The sequence below is a fragment of the Primulina eburnea genome, chromosome 17 (genome assembly GCF_022965805.1).
Source record: "Primulina eburnea isolate SZY01 chromosome 17, ASM2296580v1, whole genome shotgun sequence".
NCBI classification, from domain to species: domain Eukaryota; kingdom Viridiplantae; phylum Streptophyta; class Magnoliopsida; order Lamiales; family Gesneriaceae; genus Primulina; species Primulina eburnea.
In genome coordinates, this window is record NC_133117.1 from 12,076,743 (window position 1) to 12,103,829 (window position 27,087).

A 27,087-nucleotide genomic window follows, 5' to 3' on the forward strand; every position below is an offset into this window, starting at 1 on the left:
GGAATGGAATGAAGAAGGACGTAGCTGTTTTCGTTGCAAAGTGTCTAACCTATCAACAAGTCAAGGCAGAGCATCAGCGGCCTGGGGGACTTCTGCAACCATTATAAATACCCGAGTGGAAGTGGGATAACATCTCTATGGACTTTGTAGTCGGGTTGCCAAGATCGAGACAGGGTCACGATGGGATTTGGGTCATCATTGACAGGCTGACCAAGTCTGCCCATTTCTTGCCAGTACGGATGAATTATAATCTGGAGAAATTAGCCGCTTTGTATATGGACAACATAGTGAGGCTACATGGAGTCCCGGCAAGTATATTGTCTGATAGAGACCCAAGATTTGTATCAAGATTTTGGAAGGGTTTCCAAAAGGCTATGGGAACCAGGATTACTCTCAGTACAGCCTATCATCCTCAGACTGATGGCCAAACTGAGAGGACAATTCAGACCCTTGAAGACATGTTGAGGGCATGTGCATTGGATTTTCATGGAAATTGGAGTGAGCAGTTACCGTTGATAGAGTTTGCATACAATAACAGCTACCACAGTAGCATCGAAATGGCTCCGTACGAGGCACTGTATGGTCGAAAATGTAGATCGCCCTTATACTGGGATGACGTCGGAGAAAAATCTTTTACCGGGCCAGAGCTCATTCAAATAACTGTTGATAAAGTGGCCATAATCAAAGAAAGACTCAAGGCAGCTCAGGACAGACAAAAGATTTGGGCTGATTTGAAAAGAAGACCATTGGAGCTCGAGATCGGAGAAAAGGCTTATGTCAAGGTCTCACCAAGGAAAAGAGTGGTACGGTTCAGTAAATCTGGGAAGTTAAATCCAAGGTATGTGGGACCGTTCGAGATACTGGAGAAGGTGGGAACTTTATCTTATCGACTGGCTTTACCACCTGAGATGTCCAGAGTACATAATGTTTTCCACATCTCACAACTACAGAAATATGTCCCGGACTCGAGCCATGTACTTAAAGTTACACCACTGATGATCGAAGGTAATCGGAATGAGGAACTCAAATATGAAGAAGTCCCTACCCGAATAGTGGACTCAAAAGACCAGGTGTTGAGAAATCGGACAATACCTTATATCAAGGTACAGTGGTCAAATCATACCGAAAGAGAGGCCACTTGGGAACTTGAAGAAAAGATGCGCTCTCAATACCCTTATTTATTCAACAATTCAAGCTGATCCAAGTTTCGAGGACGAAACTTTCAATAAGGAGGGAGGGATGTGAGAACCCGAAAATTTCGACCAAAGCAAATCAAGTAAGTAATATAAAAATTACTTAAAATAAGTTCAGCAATTCTCGTTTCAACTAAACAACTTGAATAATAACTGGGAGAAGAGAGAGACACTACTGCAGATAATGACTCAACAGGCAATGAATGCATCAAGGCAAATCGCTCAGATATGAATGTATGTGATGTACCAGTATCTATCAATACATATGCAGGATAACTAGAAATAAAACAGTTACCTACCACAACATCGTCTGGTGCTTCTTGAGCCTGCTCCTCAGTCAAAGCGAACACTCTGGCCTGCTATCTAGGAGGCTGGCTAACTGTCTGGCTTCCTCCTGGCCTCGGCTGTGACTGGGCTGGTGCTGGCTGGAAGGAGTGAACTGCAGATGGTCGTCTACCAATCTGAGCTACTGATCCAGATGACTCGTGTGGGGACCCGGACACTAATCTTTTCCTTATTCTTCTTTGGGATTTAATTATCAGTTCTGATAAACAGGGTCTAAAAATTTTTCTTTTTAAAATATAAATGCGGAAGGTGATGGAATCTAAATAATATACATCTCAGTATCAAATACATTTCAGTGTCCGGAATCACCACGCTATCTAGTCCAGCCTCTTTCTCATCTTGACCCTGATCCAGCCCCACCTGTTGTCATGCACACATACAAAACAAGACAACAGCCGGATAACTCCGGTGAGAATAAATCCCAGTATAAACCATGGTAAACATGCATATACATAAAGTAAATCATGAAATATTCTATCATGAATATAATTCAAATCAATAGATTTCATAATCTATTAAACTTAATCAAGATAAGCATGCAACTCGAATCAGATAAACATGCTACCCAAATCAAATCATAAAAACATGCTATCATGACTGAAAGCAATAACAATGGGTTCCATAATCTATGAACCCAATTCATATACGCATGCAGTTCTAATCAAATCATATCTAGACTTGACTCAACTATAACTCTAGGGATCCCGGTGTGAATAAGACGTCGCTGGCTGTCACCTACCCAACCACTCGGGGTGACTGTACGTCTTATTCCTAGACTTCGGTTTGAGCTGTATCGACGGCTGGCAATAGGAATAATGGCTACTCCTACGCTGAGATACACCGAACATCTAGAGAATTGACAATGACTGTCAAAGACTCTCCTATCTTAGCTGCAATGAATATCAATCTGTAAACAAAGCATAATCATATTCATATCTGAATATGGCAATAATCTCATACTTTTGAATAAAATGCTAAAATCAAAGCATAAACATATCAAAGTATAAAGAACAGTCTAGTATGTGATTTTGTTGGGAAACTCAAATGAAATCTGATTTGAGTTGTAGCTTCCCAAATATCACATGAATTATACCTTTGTCGTCTCGGTCTGACGAAGACGAAGTCTTTTATTCAAATCTGTCCATATCAATCTGAAATGATAATATTGAATACACTGTATCAGTGAATAACTCAATATACAATCTGTTCTGATCAATACTCAATTCAGTATACAATCTGATTAATATCTGAACCAGATACAATCTGAGTCATATCAATAATATCACAATCTAATCGAAATCATATCTGAATCTGATCAATCTAACTCAACTGATGTTTCGACAGTATACTAATACAATCTGAATAACCCCGTCAGTCTGAACATCACATATATAATACTGGAACTCATAATCTGTGTCAATACAATTCATACTCTGAATACTAACACAATCCTGATATAGAATCTCAGTCAATATCTTTCAAAAATCATAACAATTACAGAAACAATCTGTTCTTTAATCTGACTTCAATTCTATAATGTCTACGGTAGCAGAAACACCATATCTGAATCATATTCAAATCTGACAATATCATAAATTCAAATCTTGTTTAAACGTAACAAAACTTACGTCCAGATGAAGCCTGCTCTGACAGGAACACAGTACTGTGTTCGGATTCTAAAACAGACGAATGAATCTTGCTAAATCGCAATTTAAACTACAATAGAACTTGGAGGGTTTCTAAGGAATTCTCGTTCCTTTTGCTGGAATTCTGAAGAATACACTATATATATAATATATATATACATCACAAGTGGCATGCTAGAGAAACGTGGATGCTTTACAAATTGCATGCGTCGCGCATATGCGCGCATTGTCTCGGCGCATATGCGCCCAAGGTTCTGGTCTCGCCGCGCATATGCGCGCTACTCTCCCGCGCATATGCGCCCGAGCCACTGGACGTGTCGCGTATATGAGCGCAGTCAAGTCGCGCATATGCGCGAAGGGTTCGGTCTTGCTCGCGCATATCTCGCGCACCTCAACGCGCATGTGCGCCCTTCCTTCTTTACACACACAATATCAAATCGTCTTTTGACTTCCCGGTCCACTTCGTTCCGTCTACAATCATATTAATTATCATCAAGAAATTATAATAATCCTCATCAAATCATTTCGGATTAACAAGATATATTTCTCGGGCCTTACAACTCGACACCCTGTGACCTCTGAGTATCTCTCTTGAGACAAACTCGAGCAAAATGTCCCTGCTGTCTACAAATACGGCAAGTGCCAAACATTCCTCGGCACTGCTTTGTGGAATTTTTCCCTCCACAAGTGTTGCAGTAAGGTCCTGTATAACTCTGGCCCTGACCGGTCTGTCTCGAGCCACTATAACTAGATGAACCGCTTCCAGATCTCTTGAACTGTTTCCCTTTAGCTTTCAGGAATTCTTTCTTTCCACCAGTGCTGCTGCCACTCTCAAATTGGGGGAGGTGGTTGCTGTGGTCTTGGTGCTGGTGGCACAAACAAAGCTTCTCTCTGTCTCATCAGACTGGCTTCGGCTCCCTTAGCTATATCCAAAGCATCGGTAAAATTATTCGGTCTCCCGGTATTCACCAAGGTAAAGATTTACGGATTCAGGCCATTAATGAACTGATCAGCAAAGGCTTCGTCATTCTCGGCCACATGTGGAGCAAATTTTAGCAGTGTAGAGAACTTGGCCACATATTCCTCGATGTTCAGCTGACCCTGTCTCAAGTTTGCAAATTCTGCTCCCTTATCCTTCTTGTACGACATTGGAAAGAATCTCTGATAAAACTCAGTTCTAAATACATTCCAGGTAATAATTGTACCTCGATGTTCCAATGCCCGCTTTGTTGTAATCCACCAGTTCTTTGCAACATCATGAAACTGGTGCCCAATCAGTTTCACTCTCCGCTCATCAGTGTAATCCAATGAATCAAACAGCATCTCAATGTCGTCTAACCAACTCTCGCAATCAAATGAAATCTCAGTACCCTTCAGATTCGGTGGATAAAATGACTGAAATCTCTTCAACAATGTCTCCATCGAACTGATACCCTGTTCCGATACTCTTCGAGGAGGAATATCTGATTATCAAAAGGGTTAGCAACCAAATACCACAAATCTGTTTCAGTCCTCCTCCGGATCATCTTACTGCTGATCAAGAATCGGTTCTGATTCATTCTCAATAATACACATTACCATATCAAAATTAGAAATCAAGTAAACATGTATTAGAGCAGTAATTCATGCTAGAAATCAAAAGTAAGGAAAGAAAACTCAATCTACCCCGCTCACTAGCTCCTATCTCAATCTAAAGGATCTATCGCTCTGATACCACCTGTTGTGGGGACCCGGACTCTAATCATGTTCTTAATCATCATTGGGACAATTTAATCAATTATAATAAAGAGAGTTTAATTTTTTTTTTAAATACAGTATTAAATGCGGTACGTAATAGAATACATTCTAATATACATGTCAGTATTAAAGTACAAGTCTTGTACTATATACAATCATTCAAACTAAGGTTTAACAACTAAATATCAAGTGTCCAAACCCTATCTCTAATAAAGTTCTGTAGTCTCCACTTCATCTCCTCGACCCCGATCATGTCCCACTTGTTTCCATGTACGCATACAAACACGACAACAGCCGGATAACTCCGGTGAGAAATACATCCCAGTATAAATCAACGAAACATGCAATCATATAAACAATGTAAAAGCATGTAACAAATATCAGTAACATGTATCAAAATCTGAAACATAACCAATATAAAATCGTCAATCAGACTCGTGACTCCACGTCTCAGACTAGACTCAATCCTAGTCTAGGGATCCCGGTTTCCAGACGTTGGCATTCCATATCGAATATCAGTAATAGAAGAAACTCCAATTCTATTCAACATCGATATAACCAAACATCCGCTGTCTTGACCTATCCGTCACAGACCTTGGCACTTTCGCCAATTTACTATCTTGTGACAATGTGCAATGTGCCAGTGACGATTCCATCACTATCGGCACTTCTGTCACAAGATTAATCATCTAATAATCGTCTAATACATGCTTTCTATAAATCAATAGAACCAACATATCAATTCAATCAATGCACACAATAACAATAAGTATGTGATTTAGGGAAACTCAAGTATATCATACTCGAGTCGTTCTCCCGGTACCACATTGACTTATACCTTTCTTTTATTGCAGTTCTGACGCCGTTCCCGTATGGAATTCAAAGTCTGTCAATACTCAATCTGGCAATAACAATATCAATAGTACCATATCAATATACTGCTCAAATCAATACCAATCTGATCAATCTGGATTTAACTCAAACCCAAAGGCATAACGGAACAATCCCAATATCCCGGTCCATACAACATCAGCAGATAATAATTACAATCTATAACCAATATTTCATACAATCTGTAATCAATCAATAATCCAAATCTGTCCGATATCAATCGATATACTCTGAAAAATCATAACAATTCCATAATCAATATGTTTCTCAATCTGACTTCGATTCTACGATGTCTAACATGTCAAGAACATCATATATGAATCATATTCGATTCTGGTAATATCATAATTTTCAGTCATACCAAAAAAATAAGAAACTTACATCATGTTGTAGCTGTCGATGAGAGGATTACAGAAATGTGTCCGGATCGAAAATCTGATAAACGGATGCGGCACAATCAAATTTCTAAGCTACGGAGAAACTTGAGAATGTTACCCTTGATTCTCGGCTGTTTCTTCCGAAATGGCTGAATGACAATTAACAAGTTTATATATATCAAGTACATGGCCAAGTACGTGGCACAATCCTTGGTGCTGCACGTCTTGCGCATATGCACAACCAGTATCGGCACATATGCGCGAGACCTACTGTCTCGGCATTTGGCAAAATAGTCACTTCGCGCATATGCGCGTACTATCTCGGCGCATATGCTCCCAACTTTTTGTTTTGCACCTTGGACTACTAGACACCTCGCGCATGTGCGCGCCATCACTCGGCGCACATGCGCCAACTTCTCTGGAATTGTCACTTGGCTACTGCCCCCCTCGCGCATATGCGCGCCCGACCTCGCGCATATGCGTGAGATGTTCTGTTTCGCATCTTGGCCCTTCGTACAGCTCGCGCATATGCACGCCCACTCCCCGCGCATATGCGCGAGACCTTCTGTCTGCGTACATCATCGATCTTTAAACAACTCACAATCCTAAGTCCCGAAGTGTTCTGTCTAAAATTGCCTCAATACACAATTAACCAATTTCAGATCACAGTAATATAATTCTAGGCATTACAATGTCTCTATGCTGAGGAAATATATGGCTAATCCTTCGCATGTCCTGAATTTTGAACCGTTGCAACTCACTATGAACATGTCTTATGAAGAAAGACCAGTGCAGATCTTAGACAGACAGGAGAAGAAGTTTATGAACAAGCTGGTTAAGCTAGTGAAAGTCAAATGGCTTAATCATTCAGAGGAGGAAGCTACGTGGGAGTCCGAGCCAGAGATGAGGAGTCGGTATCCCGAGTTATTCGTTAATTTTTAATTTCGAGGACGAAATTTCTTTTAAGGGTGGAGAGTTGTAGAACCCGTTAAATCAGATTACGTATTAGCCATGCATAATTACTATTATTTTAAAATTAAAATGACTTCTTTTATATTTAAAGCATTTTAAATTGTATTAAGTCATGATCATTTATTTTAAATCGCAGTAGTTTAGCTTTTGTCTTTTCGGTTAAATAAGCGAGGCCGGACTGGAGTTGGAGTATTGAGATAAAATTTAATAATAAGAAAATATTCCTAGAATTTATTTAAGATAAAGAATAAGTTATTTTAATGTAAAATAATGTTTAAGGATTTATTTGATTAATTAGAGATAAGTAGTAAATAAGTTCCTTTATGTTCAATAATTTAACTAAAAGCCTACATTAAAATGTGTGACCAATTGAGATAAGTTAATCTAGGCTTATTTTATTTAAGAAATTGTAACTTAACATGTTAGTAATTTATTTTAAGAATTAGCCATGTATGCGAGAGAATTACTATATCAAATTAATTTATTAATTCACTAAATACACTAATTAAACTTTAAGGAGATAAAATTAAATAATTAAGCAATTTTTACCTCCATTTAATAGCAAGATAAAATCGGCCACCTCCTTTATAGATTTAAAAATATTTGGCAACTCTCCATCTTTAATTCATTTCCTTATCTTTTCTTGGGAGATAATCTCATCACATTTATTCATCAATAATTAATAATTAAGCAATTTTTCTACCCCTTTTTGAAAGATAATTTCGGCCATCTCACTCCTTCAAATCAAATCATTTCCTTATCTCTAAAACTCAAGGAGAGAAAGGTTTGTATCTTGCCATTCAAATACCCATTTACTTGATAACTTCCTCATTCATTTTCTAGCCTTCCTCCTCTCCTCATTTTCGAAATTTCAGAGTAAAAACCTTCAAAAAATCACGAGTTGCTCTAGGAAAAATAAGAGAGAAATAAGAGGAAAAATAAGAGAGAAATAAGAACTCTGTCTCCGCCGTGCCGTGTCGTCGTATTAATTTGTTTTCTTTTCAAACAAATTTCAGGCATGTATATGTCATTCTTTTCTCTTCAATCAAGTCATATAAGGATTTTAAACATCACATGTCCATGATTTTTATGGCAAAACCGAAATCATCATAGCACTTTTCGAAAAATCTGTGCAGAATATTTTCGGCTTCCACCTATGCCTTCACGGGTTGGCTTGTTCTTTTGATTTCATGGGTTGGCTCGGTTCCAGGCGTTCAAGGCTTATTATGGTCATGTTATATGGTGTGTTAGGAAGGGATTAGTCCATTGGTTTGAGCCCTTTCGCCCCAGCCAAACCATTTTTGACAGCAACTCTCCATGTTTCAATTTATGAGTCTCGATTTGCATGGTTTATCGCCTAAGGTGAGGGTTCGGATCTTGGCTGCCCTAGGGGCTGTAGCCATGGTTAGAACCCATACTTAGCATGTCTAGGACGTGACCAAGATGAACTTTCATGGCTTGGTTCATGGTCCCATCGGTTTTTAAAATAAACAAGACAAGTTCGGTTTCAATTTTCTGGTTTTTGTTGTGTGAGTTGGTTTTCGAATCTAGGTGTTGGGTGTATCTTGGTTGGCTTCTATCCCTTAGCCAAGACTCATACGACACCTTATCATGTCTATCATGGACCATGGTTAACCTCATATCCATTGGATCAATTATTTGACAGCAAAATAAACGCAACACCCCACGCGTGCAGTATGCGTTCTCGGGTGAAGCATTGGATTGCCTTGGGTGCTTGCTTGGATTGTGGTTGGCCTAGGGCCCTTAGCCATGGTTCAAGCCATACCTTAGGATGTTGGGAAAAGGCTCTGGTCGGTTGTTCAAGCCCCAATGACCATTAGTCTTGTAATCGAAGCGAAGCAAGCACAGCTGCTGCCGCTGGAATTTTACAGCAGCTTTTCAAATATGCTCATATTTATAATTATTCATGACACGATTTTCACGTTACGTTTTACGATACGATATTTTTACGTTAAGCCGAATTTTATGATATATTTACTTGTTATCCATGATATAAGCATGCTGAGTCCTTAGACTCACTAGACTTGATTGTTGTGGGTACTGATGAGGTCGAGGCCGAGGCCGAGGGCGGGGACCAGTGAGGTAGCTTGGGTCGGTAGTACTAGGAACCCGAGGACCTCATGTTTCAGCTTATTTATCATTTTTATGCTCAAACTCATTTTGTCTTGTTGAAATATTTTTAAGTGATTATTTTGAAACAGTATTTACTTCAGCTGTTATTTTGACATTTAAACATTTTTATCAGTTTATTTTATGAATGCGGCAAGTTATTTACTTTTAAAAGAAAATTTTAAATTATTCCGCAAATTTTCAAATACGAAATACGGGCCTCTACACATTGAGTAGAAAAGCAGCTATTATCACTCAATTATCACTCCAAAGACCGTTGCAGTCCGAGCTACAGCAGTTTGAGCTTACAGTCTATGCTAGGGGCAAGGCTCCTAATCTTGCCACATTATCAGTACATTCGACTTTGAGGGACAGAATTCGTGATGGGCAGTCTACTGATAAGCAGTTACAAAATGGAGAGCTAGAGATGAAGCCAAGGGGCAGAGATTGTATTCTGAGATTGATGGTATAGTTCGTTATCGAGATCGTTTATAAGTTCCTAGCGACGATTTTTTGAGAGATCTTATTATGAAAGAAACTCATGACACAAATTATTCCATTCATCCGGGAAGCACGAAGATGTATAAAGATTTACAGTTGTTATATTGGTGGCCAGACATATAGAGAGACATTTTGAGATTTGTATGCGAGTTTTTGACTTGTCAAAAAGTTAAAGCAGAGCATCAAAGACCAGCGGAGAAACTTAAGCCACTTCATATTCCCGAGTGGAAATGGGAAAATTACTATGGACTTTGTTGTCGGATTGCCGAAGACTGTTAAGGGATTCAATGCCATATGAGTGATAGTGGATCGTCTTACAAAATCAGCTCATTTTCTACCTATTAAGACGACCTTCACCATGATTCAGTATGCCGAGTTATATATTCGAGAGATAGTTCGTCTGCATGGGATTCATGTATCTATTGTTTTTGACAGAGATCCGAGATTCACGTCATCTTTTTTGAAGAGTCTGCATGCGGCGATGGGGACCAAGTTATTATTCAGTACAGCATTCCATCCTCAAACCGATGGTCAGTCCGAAAGAGTTATTCAAATTTTGGAAGATCTACTTCGAGCTTGTGTTATTGATTTCCAAGGCAGATGGGAACCAAAATTACCTCTAATGGAGTTCACCTACAATAATGGCTACCAATCATCAATCGAAATGGATCCTTTTGAGGCACTTTATGGAAGGAAACGTAGATCTCCCATTCATTGGGACGAGGTTGGGGAAAGAAGAGAAATTAATCCAGATGTGATTGAAGAGACTACCGAGCTTGTAGCAAAAATCCGTGAGAGAATGAGAACTGCATAAAGTCGACAGAAAAGTTATGCTGACAAGAGGCATAGAGACTTAGAATTTACAGTGGGCAACCATGTATTTGTGGAAATAACACCTATGAAAGGTGTTATGCGGTTTGGTAAGAAAGGCAACCATGTATTTGTGGAAATAACACCTATGAAAGGTTTATGCAGTTTGGTAAGAAAGACAAGCTTAGTCCAAGCTTTCTGGAGTTCACAATGTGTTCCATATTGAAGAACCTAAAGGGGGGGGGGGGGGGGGGGGGGATAGGTTCTTAAAGGCCCTTTAGCGTTTTTAAAACGAGTTTGCAAAAATTGCAAGCGGAAGACTTGAGGGACAATCACAAATAAAAATGAATGCGTAAAGTAAGTGCGTAAAATAAATGCGTAGTAAAGTAAATGCGTAAAGTAAAGAGGGATAGAGATGTTTATGGAAGTTCGACGAAGAATCGTCTACGTCTCCCCTTCTCGATGAGGATCGAGGTATCACTATGACGACTTGGCTTTAGGAGCTCCAAGCTAGCTTTTACAACCACGCCTCGATGCGTCTACTTGGCCTTGAGGGCTCCAAGGATAGCCACGAACTTTTCAACCGACTCGAGAGTATTACTTTCACTCTTTTTCTACAACTCTTTTGATATTACAATTCTTTTAATCAACGCACACAAGAGATAGTAGAAAGCTTTGTAAGAGACAAGAGAGAGTGGAGTGGGATGCTTGAGAATACATCCTCAAAGGCCTATTTATACTAGTCTTGGACGCAAAGGTTCGGATCTTCTGTTTATACTTCGGAACGTCCGATGTGATTGAAATCAATTTGCGTAATTTCTGGAATGACTTCGGATCCTCCGATCTTGACTTCGTAGGGTCCGAACATATGCTTCGGAGGGACCGATCAAACTCCGTTTCTTCCGAACAATTCTTCCAGACAGTGTATGAACAGCTTCGGAAGGTCCGAACTCCAGTTCGTACCGTCCGAACATTCCCGCGTTTCCGGAGATTTGAAATCTTCAACACTTCGTAGCTTCCGATCATGTCCATCGTAGCATCCGAAATCTACTCAATCAAATCAGTCAGATCAAATTGTCTCCGAATTGAAGTGATTTGATTGCTTGTGTTCGGAACGTCCGATCACGTCTTCGGACCGTCCGAACTCGCTCCTCGCAGCTTCCGAACAGCTTCTAATTTGCTTCTGATTTGCACAATTGCGGAACGTCCGAACCAAATTTTGGATCTTCCGGACGTAACCTTGTTCTTAATTTCCTGCATGCCTCAATATAAAACATTAGTACATTTTTAATCCAAGTTTTGGTATCATCAAAACAAAAACTTTGGGATATGTTACAGCATTAAAAACATTAATCTCATCCTCGAGATTTGTATGCGTTTAAGGCGTAACACATATTTCAATGCTGTGGAAGTACATGTCGAATCCATCACATGTGCTAAATTATGAACCTCTACAATTGACTCCAAACATGACGTATGAAGAAATTCCTGTCCAAATCTTGGCAAGGCAGAAAAGAAGTCTACGAAACAAAGTCATTCTAATGGTCAATATTAAGTGGCCGAATCACCTGGAAGAGGAAGCTACTTGGGAAACCGAGAGGACTTGAAGGGTCGCTATCCAGAATTATTCGGTAAGTTGTAATTTCGAGGAAAAAATTATTTAAAGGGAGGAGGAATTGTAAAGTCCAAAATTAAGACGACGTAATTCAACTGCATGCAAATCTAGGAAATATGTATAAAGACTACTTAAATGATTTTAATTGCTTAATTTATTATGTGACATGCATGATTATATGTTAAATAAGATTTTATGCATAAAACTGTATTTTTAAGGATTATTCGAGTTGCGATCGAGAAACGCAGACCGAGGGCTGAAAAACGTAAAATGTTTTTTATTAAATAATTGTTTTTAATCATTTAAAATATGGTCGATGGTTTTTCATATTTTTGAAAATAAGGAGTTTTGAGGTGATTTTATACGCCGGGACGTAAATTTTATCGATGTTGGTTTTTCAACAAAAATACGAATTTTTTGGCAACCCGGCTATTAAATTCACAAATTTATTTTAACAAAGCTATTTTAAATATTTTAATTAAATTCTAATTAAGCATTAATGGGCCTAAATAATGCTTAGTAGGCTTAAGACCTTGTTAATAAAATACCTAACTATATAATATGTAAAACCACCCCAAACCATTACACAAACACACGCCTCACTTTTCAGAATTTTGGCACACCAAAATTCTCTCCAACACGGCAAACACACATCACAAAATTCAAGAGAAAACTGTGAGCTTCAAAGGGAGTTTCAAGCCTAGGGTCTTGCCGCCATTCTTCGCAATCGTCAACAAGAATTCGTGCCTTTAAAACGCAAAGACACGCATATTTCTTTCCTTCAAAACATCATCACACCATAGTATTTTTATGCATGAAAAGTTTGGAAAACAAGTAACACCTTGAATTATTTCGGATTTGTGGCATATGTCAAACTTTTCGCTTGGATTTTCCTTCAAAAATCATGTGTTTGTATTGTTTAAGGGCTTCCATGATATAGGTTATGATTAAGCATGGTTTTACACGGCTTTTAGAGTCCTAAGATCACAGAAAAACGTTGCAAACAAGTTGAACATAAGCTGGAACCAAAACCTAGCAGAAAGTGAAAGTATGGTTCGGTGTTGTGTCATAGGGGCTCGGTTGGGTCTTGGCTTGGGTCAGGGCTTAGCTAAGGTACGTGAAGGGTCAGGGGTAGATTCATGTGCTGGGGAAGGAGTCCTAGCTAGGACTCCCACCCGAGAGACAAGAATTAGTGCGTGCAAAGTTCAAAGCTTGCATAGGGACAAGGGCTCGGTCTGGAGGACAACGGGCTGAGCTAGGGTGACTCCTTAGGGTCCTAGGTGAGTGCACAACATGATGGTTCAGGGGTGGCTCGGTCGGCTAGGGTCCTAGGCACTAAAAACGTAGGGTCATGCACTTGGAGATTCTCGGCCAGCTGAAGTGCTTGGTTGGGGAGCTTCAGTTCGATGCTAGAGGTCAGGTCCGTGGTTCCAAGGGTTCAAGGAGGTGCCCTAAGGAGTTGGTCAGAGTCTGGACCAACATGGTTTGAGGGTGGCTCTAGAAAATCGAAAGATGGCTCGGGGTGAACTTTCAAGGGTTAAGTTAGGGTTTTTAGAATTAAAATAAATCGAAACATGGCTCACGCGGGTCGAGTCGTGGTTCACAAGGGCTAAAATAATATAAAAATATTAAATTTTGAATTTAGGAATTTTATAGTAAAGTTTGGGATTTTTCGAGATTGAAACGCCTTCAAAACGACTAATTACAAAATAATTAAAAAGCCTAGTATTTAAACTAAATAAAATTTTGGGAAATTTAATTTAAGCTTAAATGATTATTTGGGACATATTATAGTCAATGGAATTAAGAAAAAGTTAAAAACGTTGAATTTTATGTAAACGTCATGGCAGTGTTCTAAATGTTGTTTTATGTGCTAATATGATTATTTTCAATGGTTATGGATGTTAATGAAATTTTATATGTTAAAGTAAAATTTTTAAATGTCTATGATTTTTATGATTTAAAAAATGAGCATTTAAAAGACATGTTGCATGCTTGGTTTCAAAAGAAAACGATATTATATACATGTTTTTATTAAGTGATGGAAATATGACATGTTGAAAGACATGAAGGGATTGTGACTAAATACGTGATATGTTGGATTATGGTCCCAGTGGGAGCCCGATGATCGTGTTTCCTTGGATACAGATATGAATACGAATATGAATACGAATATGTTAATACGTTGGCCAAAGCCCATTTGACCGATGAGAGTGTCGCTGATGTCCCCGCTGCCCAGTACTTTGGTTTTCTGTAGATGGATCCATCGCCCAATACGATTAAGAATATGAGTCACAATCACGATCTGAGTTCAACAAATACGAACATGAATATGAATATGTTACTATGAATATGAATATGTTGATATGAAAATGTTTATGAAAATTATTATGTTTAAATTTTATGCAATATTATGAAAATGCTATTTTAAGTACAAGTATTTTTCATTGTTGTATGTGATCTGTATTATGTATTATTTGTTATCAAGAATATGATGTGTTGAGTCTTTAGACTCACTAGGTGTGATTGATGCAGACGATATTAATAATTATGATATGAGAGGTCTTGATGGATGACCTGACTGGACTATAGGTGCACACAACCCGAGAACCAGCGCTTCTATTTTCCGCATTTAAGTTTATGATTTGCATTAAATATTTTACGACTATTTACTTATACTTTTGAGAGATTTTTGAGAGGTTTAGTATACGCTACACTTTTCATGTTTATTGTTTTTTAGGTTTGATAAAACATTTGACGATTTCATGTTTTAACTATTGCGAGTGATTTTCAAATACTAGTTGGATGTTTTATTTTAAAATGGCGCAAAAGTATTTTATGTAGATGTATTTGGCTGAATCTAGGAGAAGAAAAAAATCTTAGTATTTTTTAAGAAAACGATTAAGCAGACGTTTCAGCGGAGGCTGTGGTGGTCAGGCTAGGCTAGTCAGGACGAGTCCAGGGTGGTCCAGGAGGATAGGCTAGTGGTCTGGGCGTGGTATGGTCCAAGGTGGCTTGAGGGTGGCTCGAGAGTGTTGGTGTGACGGCTTGATTTGTGGTTTAGGGTTTGAATAGGTGCCAGGGAAAGAGATGGGGCTCAAACCATGGTTCACGAGGGCTGTTTTGTGGTTCACATGGGTAGTTTAGGTTTACAAGTTTATATTTAAAATTTGGGAAGAAAATATTAAGTTTTGAATTAATTCGGGTTCAAAACGCTTTACAATTTAGCTATTGAGTAATTACATCAAAAGGCTCGGGTTTACGTCTAAGAAAAATACTAGAAGTAAAATTTAAGCTTATGAGATGGTTTGGGATAGGTTCGAGTCAGTAAAAATTAGAAAAAATTCAAAATCGAGAAGTTCGAAATCTAGGGGTAAAATGGTCATTTTATGTCCTCGAGTAGCTTGAGAGGTCTGACAGTGTGCCGAATGATCATAATGCATTCTAAATGATATTTTAAAAGGTTTATGATGAAAATATGATATTTTTATGATATATGCATAGGCTGCACGATTTTTTCGAAATGTTATTTTTACGATTTTTGAAGGACACGATAATTTATAATAAAATGAAAAGAAAAAATATTTTGAAGGATGTGAATTGACTGTGACAGAAGATATTTGGGGATCCGTTTTAAGAAGGAACATTTAACTTACAAATGAGAATATCGTGAGGAAAAAGGCCTATAGAGAACCCGGTTACGAGAGAAGACTCTAGAAGGAGCCCAACAATCGTATTTCCATATTTTTCCAAGGCTCAGTGACGAGAGTTGCTGAACCCCTGTCCCCAGGTACTTGGTGTATTTGAACTGATCAGTCGACCAGATGATGAATGATAAAGGATAGTCACTTTCAATTATCAAATTTCACCCAAAATGATGTACGTTGATGAAAGGCTTTATGATTTAATAATTTATGATTTATTTATGCTTATAAGTTTTATTCCAACTTATTTTAACTAAAAGTATGATTTTTAAATGCATGTGCCTATGTATGTATTACTTGGTACATATGGTTTTAACGTGCTGAGTAATTAAATTCACTAGGTTTAAATGGTTGCATGTGAGAATGATATTGAGGGAGGTGCTGACACTTGAGTGGATCGGGTCCGGCTGTACACTCCCGAGGGACTAATATCTATTTTCCCCATTAACTTATGGTTTAAAGTTTTTAAATAAAGTTTGAGGATTTATTTTACAAAGATTTTATGCTTCGGTTTGAAGATTGGAGGTTGAATTTTCTTTTAAATTGACATACGATTTTATGATTGACGATTTATAGATTTTTATTAGTTTATTTATGTTCGATGGCAATGGGCCGGGGCGGGTTTGTCATCTCCATCCTCGTCCCCAAATTCACCCTCATACCCGTCCCGGTCCCTGTTTTTTCGGGTTCGAGGAATCCCCAAACCCGAAACTTTGGGGATCAACTTCCGATCCCCGCCCACATCTCCGTTTCAGAAATATTAACATGACAAGATGATGACGGATTTGGAGATTTTTCACATCAAAACTTATTATTATCTATTATTATTAGTGATAGTATTTATATTAATATCAATATTAATAATAATAACAATAGTATTATTAGTATCAATAATACTATTATTTTATTATTGATATTATTTTCAGGACGGGTTCGAGAATAGAGATAGTAATTACATACCCGCCTTAAACTATATCGAGGATTTAAAAAAATCCCCGAACCTGAAACATCTATCATTGCATTATATTGAACATTTTTGCATTATCAGAGTTCTCATTACTTCATGTCATAGCATATTGAATAATGCCAACTTATTATATTTTGTCTCTGTTTATAAATATACAAACACAGGTTATTACCCTCTCTAAGTCCTAAAAAAAAGAACATCTATTTATTTTCTCGTTATTGTAAAATCTAGATAATGGAGAACTAGAGCAACCACAAGAGGAATTAGAAAAGTGGAAATTGTTTCTTGAAATAATGTTTTTTTAAAATATATAGAAATATATCTATCTATCTATATAAATGTCTGCATTCTATAACAAAACACTTGCGTTTGGTTGAGTGGATTAACTAAGGATAGATTAATAGTCCAATATTTATCGTTAAAATTTTAAGTTGTTTTAATAATCATTTTAACCCGGTTTAAGATCCAATTTTATAGATAATTATTTGATTAATAAAATTGGAACTTAAACCGGGTCAAAATGATTATTAAAACAACTTAAAATTTTAACGATAAATATTGGACTATTAATCTATCCTTATTTAATCCACTCAACCAAACACACCCTAGATATATGTGTATAGTAATGCATAGTACCTTAGTCAATGTGGCTGGCTTGATCTTTATAATTAAATAAATTATATGTATGTGCTTCTCTCAATATTTTTATAATCAGATAAGTTATCAAACAGTTTTTACTTTAAAAATAGTTCAATCGCTCTTATTGGAAAACTGCTATATTATATAAAATAATAATATAATATAACAATAATATATTTTAAATCCTAAATATCTTAAATGAATATATATAAATAATACAATATTTACTCAAATTTTAAACCTTAAAAATATACAAATAATCAAATATAATTATATATATATTTAAAATGAAATAAATCAAAATAAGATCTAATATTGCTAAAATAATATTTTTTAAAAAATTTTAAAATCAAACTAATCATATATAGCAAGAAAAATTAATTATAAAAAATAAAAAAAGATTTTTTTTAAAAAAAATTAAAATATGAGAACTTGATGGTTCTTGAACGATATTGATTGATCAAAGGGTTTTTAACACTTTCTGCCTAGAGCTGTGTTTGATTCTTGTTTGAATCGATAGATCCAATTGAACCGATGTGTTTTTAAAAACACTGCTTCCGCTGTTCCATAAAAATTATTACGCTAAAAAAGAACGAGTTTCACATAATTTAATTATTTTTTAACAATAATTATTATGATATAATAGAAGCCAAATATTGGTTAAAAAATAAGGATACGAAATCATATTTTTCGATGATTAAACCCCTGACCTACGAGGAGGACTTGGGAGTGGGCTCTCAGTGAAGTGCCACGGCGGACGTGAAAAGCACATTCAATTGCAACTTTGTGACACCCCTTTCGATTCCGCCAAATAAATGTAGACTCTGGACCTACTTTCCCATTCTCCCATGAATCCTCCTTGTTCCTTCTCCCCCACGCACTCAGATTCACACAGTGAACCGAAGAGCTAGTTCGGGGAATCAAAAGCTTCAGGCTAGTTGTTTCTTGTTGTAATGCAATTAATGTGTCTTTTCTGTTAATAGTGCGCTTATGTTGCTGCGTCTGTGCTTCAATTGATGCGTTTTTTAAGTTTATTATTTGTCTATGCTGAATTTGTCGATTAGGAAAGGGTTTGATGTGTTTTTTGTGGGTTTTTGTTTTTATTTATGGGGGCGGAAGGGTGGGGATTGGGCATCGGATTGCCGGGCATTTAGTGCGGGAGAATAAGTATGTTCTTGGTTGTCGTTATGATGGTTGCATTTGAAAATATATTAATTTTGATTCATGTGTTTTTGTCCGTTTTGATAAAGTTTCTTTAAAGAAGAAATTTAATTCATTACCTGCATAATTGTTTCATGTGCGGTCGAGGTTTGAAGCATTGTCTGCTTAATTGTTCCATGGTGTCTAGGGGTGAATCGGACGTTTTAATTTGGGAGATGGAAGGTGACTTAATATATTTTGACGTGCAAAATGTAAGCAAAAAATGTAAAGATAATTAAAAATAAGGAATCTTGTTTTGAAAATTGAGTAGATAGTGGTAATAAACTGTAGCTTAAGCGGTATCTTGCTTTTTGTTGATGGTTGTTGAATGCCTTGGATGCAATGGATATACGTCCTTTGGTTTATTTTCTTATTTTTGGAATCGATACTTTGACTCCAAAGACTCGTATAACATGCAATGACAATTTTAATATGCAAGATTCGATGTTTTTCGTTCGGAAATTTTTGGGTTGATGCACTTATAATGTGCCATTATCACTGTAAAATTATCTTACGCTAGAATATTCTCTTCTGCAAGTAGACTTGAATAGAAAGACTTTGCCTGCTTTGAATAATATTATCAGGTCATGGAGAATGGACCTCTTGCGCTTGGATTGGAAGATGGGACTATTGACGTCGAGCGTATGCTTGTAGAACCCCGAGATGGATATATATCAATGGATGGGGTCGATTGTTTTGGCGAAAAGATCCCGAAGAATGACGTGGGCATGGAAGATTTTTCCTGCAGTTTTGGTATAGCCTAAAATATAGTAGTGTGAACTACCTTTCTCTCTCTCCTTAGATTGACTGGTAAATTGCTATCTGAATAATTATCTCTGTGATTGACTTAATGATGGTTTGAATGGAAAGATGCTGATGAAGCATTTGTATAGTTAAGCCATAGGAACAGGAGGTGACTGGATTTTTTACCAGGTAATTAATACACTAAGGATTGTATCCGGGAATCAATCACTAAGGCGTTGCCTAATAATTTTTAGCATCCCATATGGCAATGGGGTTGCATCTGTCTCATATAAGGTCTTGAATCTCGCGATACAGTGATACCCTATATCTGTATCTGTGTTACGTGCAACTGCAGCTCAATGATTTCTGCTTTTCAGTATATATTATTTTTCAGGAAGAGATAGTAACTTGTTAATTGACCTAAAATCAATTTTCTTTGACTAGATTGCAAACTATTTGTATCTACGGATAAAAAAAAATGTCACTTCAAATTTTTTCTTTCATTCTAAAAATATTCTCACTTTTTTCTATTTCTTTGTCACAATTAAAGAATTCTTTGTTGATCTCATCTTTGTACGTGTTTGACATTCATGACGTACATTTTCATTGTATTGATCTGATCTTTCAGTGTCCTGTCTACTTCGAGTGTTTGATTTCACCTGCCACTATCTATTACATTATGCAGGTGGGGCGAATTCTAGCCTTGTGCAGGAAGAGAAAAACGTTCCCAGGGTTGAAGTATGTCTGATTAGTTTTTTTTACTGTTGGGCATGACCTTTGTAATGTGTGATTGATTATTTTTAAATCTTGTTTAAAATTTTCTCCCTCAACTGTGCTTGTCATAATTAATATCTTGTTAGAATTACTGTCATATGATATTGTATGACAAAAGTCTGGAAAGGTTCTTGTCAAGCTTTGTGATTCCACATAAATGTGCCATTGATATATAGATGGACCATGCATTTTTCAGTACAAAAACAAAATTGACATTGGAGAGCGGTATCATTGATATATATCTGCTGTAGGTTCTTGATGGAATTCCTAGTGAAGATCAAGTGGGATATTTTCAATTGAAAAATGAGTTCAGTAGCATGGGAGAAGAGTATCTCCTAGGTGGGCATTTTACCCTTTGTTTTCCGTTATTTTCTTATGAATTTGTACGATATGAAGTGGCTTACCCTACCCTACCCACTCGAGGAATATTTTCTCTATGGCTGTGTAGGTGTTGACTTTGTCGAGAGTATTACAAATTTGGATTATGGTTCGAGTGAATGCTTGCTTACTTCAGTTTCAGACTGTCCAATTTTGGCTTCTAGTGCTGATACTGATACTCCCTGGAAATCAGATCAATTTAGAATTATGGAAGGACGTGAATGTCAGAGTGACCAACTTAATATATGTAGCTCTCAATTAAGTGACATTCCCAGTCGCCTCAAGCTTGAGACATTTGATGAGAATGAATCTTTGAAATCACCTGCATTATGTTCGTTAGAAAACATTGGCAATTTTTGTGACTTTTCAAGCTGCTCTTACCAAGAAGTTTTATCTGATGAGATGGATGGAAGCCCGTCCCCTTCGCCCGAGATGTACAGCAGTTTGAAGGTTGATAAAAATGATGAAATTGGTCCAGCAGATCCAGATGTTGAGACCAATAAATTGCAAGGTGAAGATGCATCAGCCGTACTAACAGCTCAAGCTAGATGCACGGAAACCCTTCCAAATCTAAAGAGATCTCGCAGGCCCACACAGAGGTATATTGACGAATTAGCAGATCCCGTATTGAGATTTTCTAAAAGAAAGCACGAGGTTTCTTCTTCCACCAGCAAGGGGAAGTGTCTGGGAGTCCAGGATAATAAGAAATGTCATACAGGATCTAAAGTAATGAAATTTCCTGTTGAGGAAACTTCTGTGATAGCTATTCAAGTACCCTTTGGTTCGATAGTGCAAAAAGAATGTCCAAAGATCCCCGAATGTGACATGGTAACTGTTATCTCATTACCTTATGTGTTACTTCTCCTGCTTTCCTGTCTATCTATATGCTTGATGTGGTCCAAGATGTTTTTTCGGTCTTTTTCTGGGATGGGAGAATCTGTTGGCATGCACAATGAAGAAGAAAAGGAAATTGCACTCATATCATTCACTGTTTCAATTAATCCCCACTGTATAACTGTTTCAGATATTTTTTGAAATTTTCCATTACAAAACGTCACAATAATTATGTGGCGCTTTGTGTGAGCAGGTGCATGGTTCAGATTGTGGAAATTCAATGACCAAGTCAAAAGCGTTCCATGTTACTCCCCAGAATAAAAAGAAATTGGATGAAGTTATCGCAACCATTCATTTAAAGAAAAGGAACGATTCTGTCATGGTAACAAGTCAGAAGAAAAGGAACGGCTTTTTCAAAGAAAGTCCTCCGAAAAAAAGGGTTGGCTGTGTCACATCAGGAAGTCAAAAGAGGGACGAGTCTTTTATAGCTGTGCATCGAAAGAAGAAGGATGACTGTTTCACTTCAGAGATCCAGGAAGAGGTTAGTGGTAGGAGGAAGCATCACAGATTGTGGACTATCTCAGAGGTTAGAAAATTAATTGACGGTGTCTCTCAATTTGGAGTTGGCAGCTGGAGTCATATCAAAAAGCTTTTCTTTTCCACATCTGCCCATCGAACCTCTGTAGATCTCAAGGTCAATACTCTTCTCAGTTCAGCTTCAGAACATTCTGTCTACTTCTAGTTTTCGTGATTGGATATTATGTGTTGCTTGTGGATTGCACAGGATAAATGGCGGAATCTTTTGAAAGCAAGTGGGATTCATGAAGAAAGCAAGCAACAGGTTAGCGATCCATAATTTTCTTGGTTTTTTTTTCAATTGTATTTTCCTGCAGTGTCATAATCTCTCTTTTTAGACTTGAGAATTGATTTATATTGGCAACTTGTACGTTTTGACATATTGATAACTTGGAAGTATTTATTCCTATTTTTGTTGTACAATATTTGTTGTCTGATCGTATTCTTTTAATTGAAAGTTTCATTGTCAATGTCCAAATTGATTAAGGGAGAGAAGAAACGTAACATGGCCTGGCGCCCTTTGCCAAAACCAATCCTGCACCGAGTTTGTGAGCTGGCCACGATGTATCCTTATCCAAAAGGTCAAAAATCCAAGATTTTACAAGTTCACAGTGATTCTCCGGATAAAAGTACAGATATAACGTTGAGTAACTACAGAAGAATCCTGCGAAGTATTGATGGTAACTAAATCGACCTTCTCTTAGATTTAGTAGGCAAGATTGTATACATGTTTCCTCTCTCCCCCTACGATTCTACCTGTGTACACTTTGGCAGGAGTTCCGGGTTTTTCAACGTTTTGGACTGAATCTTGAATACAATGTCAGCATTGTTTCGGTAAATGAGTCTCGTTCGATGCCACGGTAGGTAATATACAATCACGAGATCTCATGTGCACACAAAACCCACCGAGACTTTCATAATTCAATGCACACAGTTGTACAAGCATCGTTTGAAAAATGTTAGATTCTTGCTAATCAATCAATGCGGTACACTAGTAGGTGTGTTACTTGGCCTTCCATTGAACGTCCATGTCCTTCAAAACCGCCGTTTATGGAAAATGAGTTATCAATTTCGGCATGTAGTTCACCTGAACAATGTGACATTGGTCCACAATTGAGTTTATCTTAGTTCGTAAATTATCGATTGTATGGATCTTGTTTAATTGTGTCAGAAAAAAGTACTATTACATCGATGAGCCCTAGTTTAATAAACTTGATTATTTAGCCTTGATTGATACTCAATCTCATCTTTTGACTTGTTTATACGGTCTTGGATTGGGACCTTGTTTGATTAAATTTAACAATACAATGTTAAACCCATAGATTGCATTAGTCCATGTACGGTGACATGTATTGTTCAAAGCAGTGTTTTTATAATCGGACCGTTAATCGAACCGGTCAAGCCTTAAAAAATGGTTCAACCGGTTCCACCGAACGGTCGAACCGGATTAATAAAATTAATATTTTATTTATTTTATATAATAAATAAAATAGTAAAATATTGATTATTTATGTTTTTATAGTTTTACTTAATTTTTAAGATGAAAATTACAACAAATATCCAAATAAACATCACTTTTTAAATTCAAAAATCCAAATTACACCTAACATGTAATCAAATAGTGATGACCAAGTTTAAGTGCCTAAGAAAACATCAAGTTTAATTATACAAAAAAGTAGTAAACATCAAGTTTCTTATACAAAAAAGTATCAAACATCAAGTTTCAACTTTCAAGTTGCATCCTTTGATGCCCACACCGTATCCAATTCTTGAAATGTTCTTTCGTAGTCATTATCATCTTCATCCCCACCATCCAAAAGTTCTTCCAAGTCCAAAGAAAGTGTTTCTTGCATTTCACCAACACCTTTATCTAAATATTTTTTAAAAAATTAAAATAATACATGTTTAGCACACAGAAAGCAAAAATTTGTTAAAAAAAATTATTATTAAGACATAAACCAAGAAATAATTATTTTTTCAAACTATTTAACAAAAATAAAGGAAAGAAAATTTATTTTTTTCTTCTTGAATATTTATTGGAAGAGCTTCTTCACCATAAAGCATCTCATCCAACTCATCTATGTCTAAAATAGGTGAAGAATTTTCTTCTTCTTCTTCTTCCATAACCCAAAAGTCAGTTTTATCAATGCTCTCATAATCAATAGGATCTTGACAATTCATTTGGTTATCAAGCCTACAACAACAACAATAAACAAAACAATAATTCTAAATTTCAAGAATTCAAATTGAAAGAGTAAGTAAAAAAACCACCACCTTTCTTTTAAACGCAAGTTGTAATTGACATACACAAGATCATTTAATCTTTGATGCTCCAATCTATTCCTTTTCTTTGTATGTATTCTTTCAAACACGCTCCAATTTCTTTCACATCTCGAAGAAGAAGAAGTTTGGCTCAAAATCTTAATAGCCAAATTTTGTATGTTTGGAGCACTACATCCAAAAACTCTCCACCATTCATCTACAAGAAAATTTAAACTTTTAAACAATGAGTACAAAATATAAGAATTACCACAACAATAATATTTAAAATAATAATGCATACCTGGTTGCATACTCTTTGATGAATCAATAGCAAGTTGTCGAGCAAAACTTCCTAATCTATCTTGATAAATTGCTACTTCATCAATGCACTTTTTTTGAACAGATCTATCACTAATCAAGGTAGTGACCATCTCAACAAAACCATCCATTATCTCCTTTTTAGTGCACATATTAAACTTGTCATATGCAAAAGCATGGTTAAGGAGATATGCTGCTGCATGAATATCTCGTCGAAGTTGTTTGTCCCATCTTGTCTTGACAATACTTGTAAAAGGCTTGTAAAATTTCTTTTTATTCTTGAAGATATTTTTTATTGCTTTCTTTGCCCTATACATTCCGTCATAGACATAACCAATTGAAGGCCTTCGATCAGTATCCATTATACGCAACATACGTATTAGAGGAGCATCAACACCAACTACAACTGTGCAATCACTCCAAAATCTTGTATCAAGAACAACCGCCAGAACATCTTTGAAGTATCGAGAATCCTTAAATGTCTTACTAGTAAAAAAAGCTTGCAAATCATGTTGATGTTCAAGGATACTCTTCAATGCAATGAATGTAGTAGCAAAACGAGTTGGCCCTGGACGTACAATCTCTGTCCATCATTCTCTCTTTCTCAACCATGCCAACAGAAATGCATGATTGTAAACGAATTTTGTTACCAAAGAAGCCTTTTTTGTAAGATTACTAACAAGATCCATTTTACCGATATCACCAAGAATCAAATTCAGACAATGTGCAGCACAAGGCGACCATTTGATAGAGGGATACTTATCATGAAGCAAAACACCGGCTGCTTTATAGTTGGCCCCATTATCAGCTACCAAATGAACAATATTATTTGATCCAACCCATTCCACTAACTCAACAAATAGATTACAAAGTGTGGTTGCATTTTTCACAATATCAGAAGCATCAACAGATCTCACAAATGATGTTTCCCTCTTGCAATATACTAGAAAGTTTATAAGTTGCCTATTTGACCGATCTTGCCAACCATCAGCCATTATAGTGCGACCTCTTTCTTCCCAAACACTTCGATAACCATCAACTACTAATTGAACTTCCTTTTTCATGCTTCCTAATAAGTTTGTTCGCAACTGATTATATTTCGGTGCTTTATAACCGGGACCAATAGCAGCAATAGCATCCACCATTTGTTGAAAATAAACAGAATTCACAGCATTGATGGGAATACAAGTATCATAAAAAAGCCTAGCAATGCTCATATCAACATTAAGTAAAGCTTCTTTACTTACGAGCACACTTTTGATAGAACGTTGTGCACCGACAGTAGTTCTTGGTGCAAAAAAGTTAGGCATCTTCTCATCTCTCTTTCTCTTTCCTTTTTGAGAAGCCGCACCAAAAGAAGATTTATCTTTCCCCCTTGTTTGAGTATGTGGTGGATGCATTTCTTCTTCAAGATTTGTCATATGAGGACCATCAATATTATCATCTTCAAATGATATCGGAGCTATGCTTTTTTCTTCAAATGCCTTTAAAGATTGTTCCATTTGATATCTTACATCATATGGAACTTTTTTGCATGATGCAACATCTCATTTTCTACCTGCTAAATGTTTTTTCATCCTATTGATCCCTCCACCCCTCCACACATTATTGCAATGCAAACAAGTTCAACTTCTTTTCCCATCATACCCACATCCTCTTTAAAATGAGCCCATGCTGGATCGGTTTTGCTTCTAAACGAGGAAACAGAATTAGATGTGGAACTAGATTTCTGCCCGCCACCTGATGAATCCATCTATATTTTAAAAAATAATGAACTTTAATGCACAGTTGATGAAGTATAGTAAAAGAGGAAAAATAAACAATAATTATGAACATATGAGTAATTCAATATAATAATTGAGAGATACATCACAAAAGGAATATAAATTTGATATATTAGTTAATGATTGCTACTAACAGATCATTTTTTCTCAAAATTTAAATTGTTAGAATTTAGAAATGTTAAATATTTATAGCTACTCTCGTAGGCTTGATTTCTTGCAAAAGAAACTTTAGTTGTGATTGAGTTTGGGTAATATAGATACAAGATAATTAATTTTGAAGTTTGAACAACAATAAAATTATAATGACTAAGTTGGTATCTGTGACAAAGACTTGGCTAGTTTCAAGAAAATAAAGAAGCCACGATCCATCATTGTGGAATTGCAAAGTGTTGCTATGTAGAACACAACTCAACTACACGAAAACATGAGTACAAAATTATTTTTAAAAAATGGAATCCAACCGCTATTGCACAGTGCACTCGATGGAAAATTGGGAAAAAAGATCAAAGAAATGGAAGAGCACGTCTCAGGATTGAAAAGCTTCTGTACCAAAAAAAATTTCTATGCTTTACAGATTACACTATGAAAAGAATCACTAATCATCAACAAAATGGAAGAAATTGATTAATTTTGCAAGATAAACAATATACCAAAAAAAGTCTAAACTAACATTACTCGTTACTTTGAGAT

At 36.6% G+C, this 27,087-nt stretch overlaps 2 protein-coding genes across 4 annotated transcripts; one reads left to right on the plus strand and one right to left on the minus strand.

Moving 5' to 3' along the window:
• The first annotated feature begins 18,268 nt into the window (after positions 1-18,268).
• Positions 18,269-23,169, plus strand: LOC140817790 (uncharacterized). Of its 3 annotated transcripts, none has more exons than XM_073177576.1 (9): positions 18,269-18,477; positions 19,312-19,480; positions 20,157-20,209; positions 20,497-20,584; positions 20,694-21,451; positions 21,711-22,151; positions 22,242-22,298; positions 22,521-22,713; positions 22,808-23,169. In XM_073177576.1, exons 2-9 carry the CDS (start codon positions 19,315-19,317, stop codon positions 22,843-22,845), a joined length of 1,794 nt encoding a protein of 597 aa, XP_073033677.1. In that variant the 5' UTR covers positions 18,269-18,477; positions 19,312-19,314; the 3' UTR covers positions 22,846-23,169. The 3 variants fall into 3 exon arrangements, with proteins under 3 accessions (XP_073033677.1, XP_073033678.1, XP_073033676.1); XM_073177577.1 differs by having other exon boundaries at positions 18,269-18,460; positions 20,760-21,451; XM_073177575.1 differs by having other exon boundaries at positions 18,270-18,460.
• A 594-nt stretch (positions 23,170-23,763) lies between these two features.
• LOC140817877 (uncharacterized) lies at positions 23,764-26,115 on the minus strand. Its single transcript, XM_073177672.1, has 5 exons — positions 25,264-26,115; positions 24,597-25,143; positions 24,308-24,512; positions 24,088-24,227; positions 23,764-23,903 (listed from the first exon to the last, which is right to left on the minus strand). The coding sequence occupies exons 1-5, from the start codon at positions 26,113-26,115 to the stop codon at positions 23,764-23,766; spliced, it is 1,884 nt and encodes a 627-aa protein (XP_073033773.1).
• Positions 26,116-27,087: the final 972 nt, after the last annotated feature.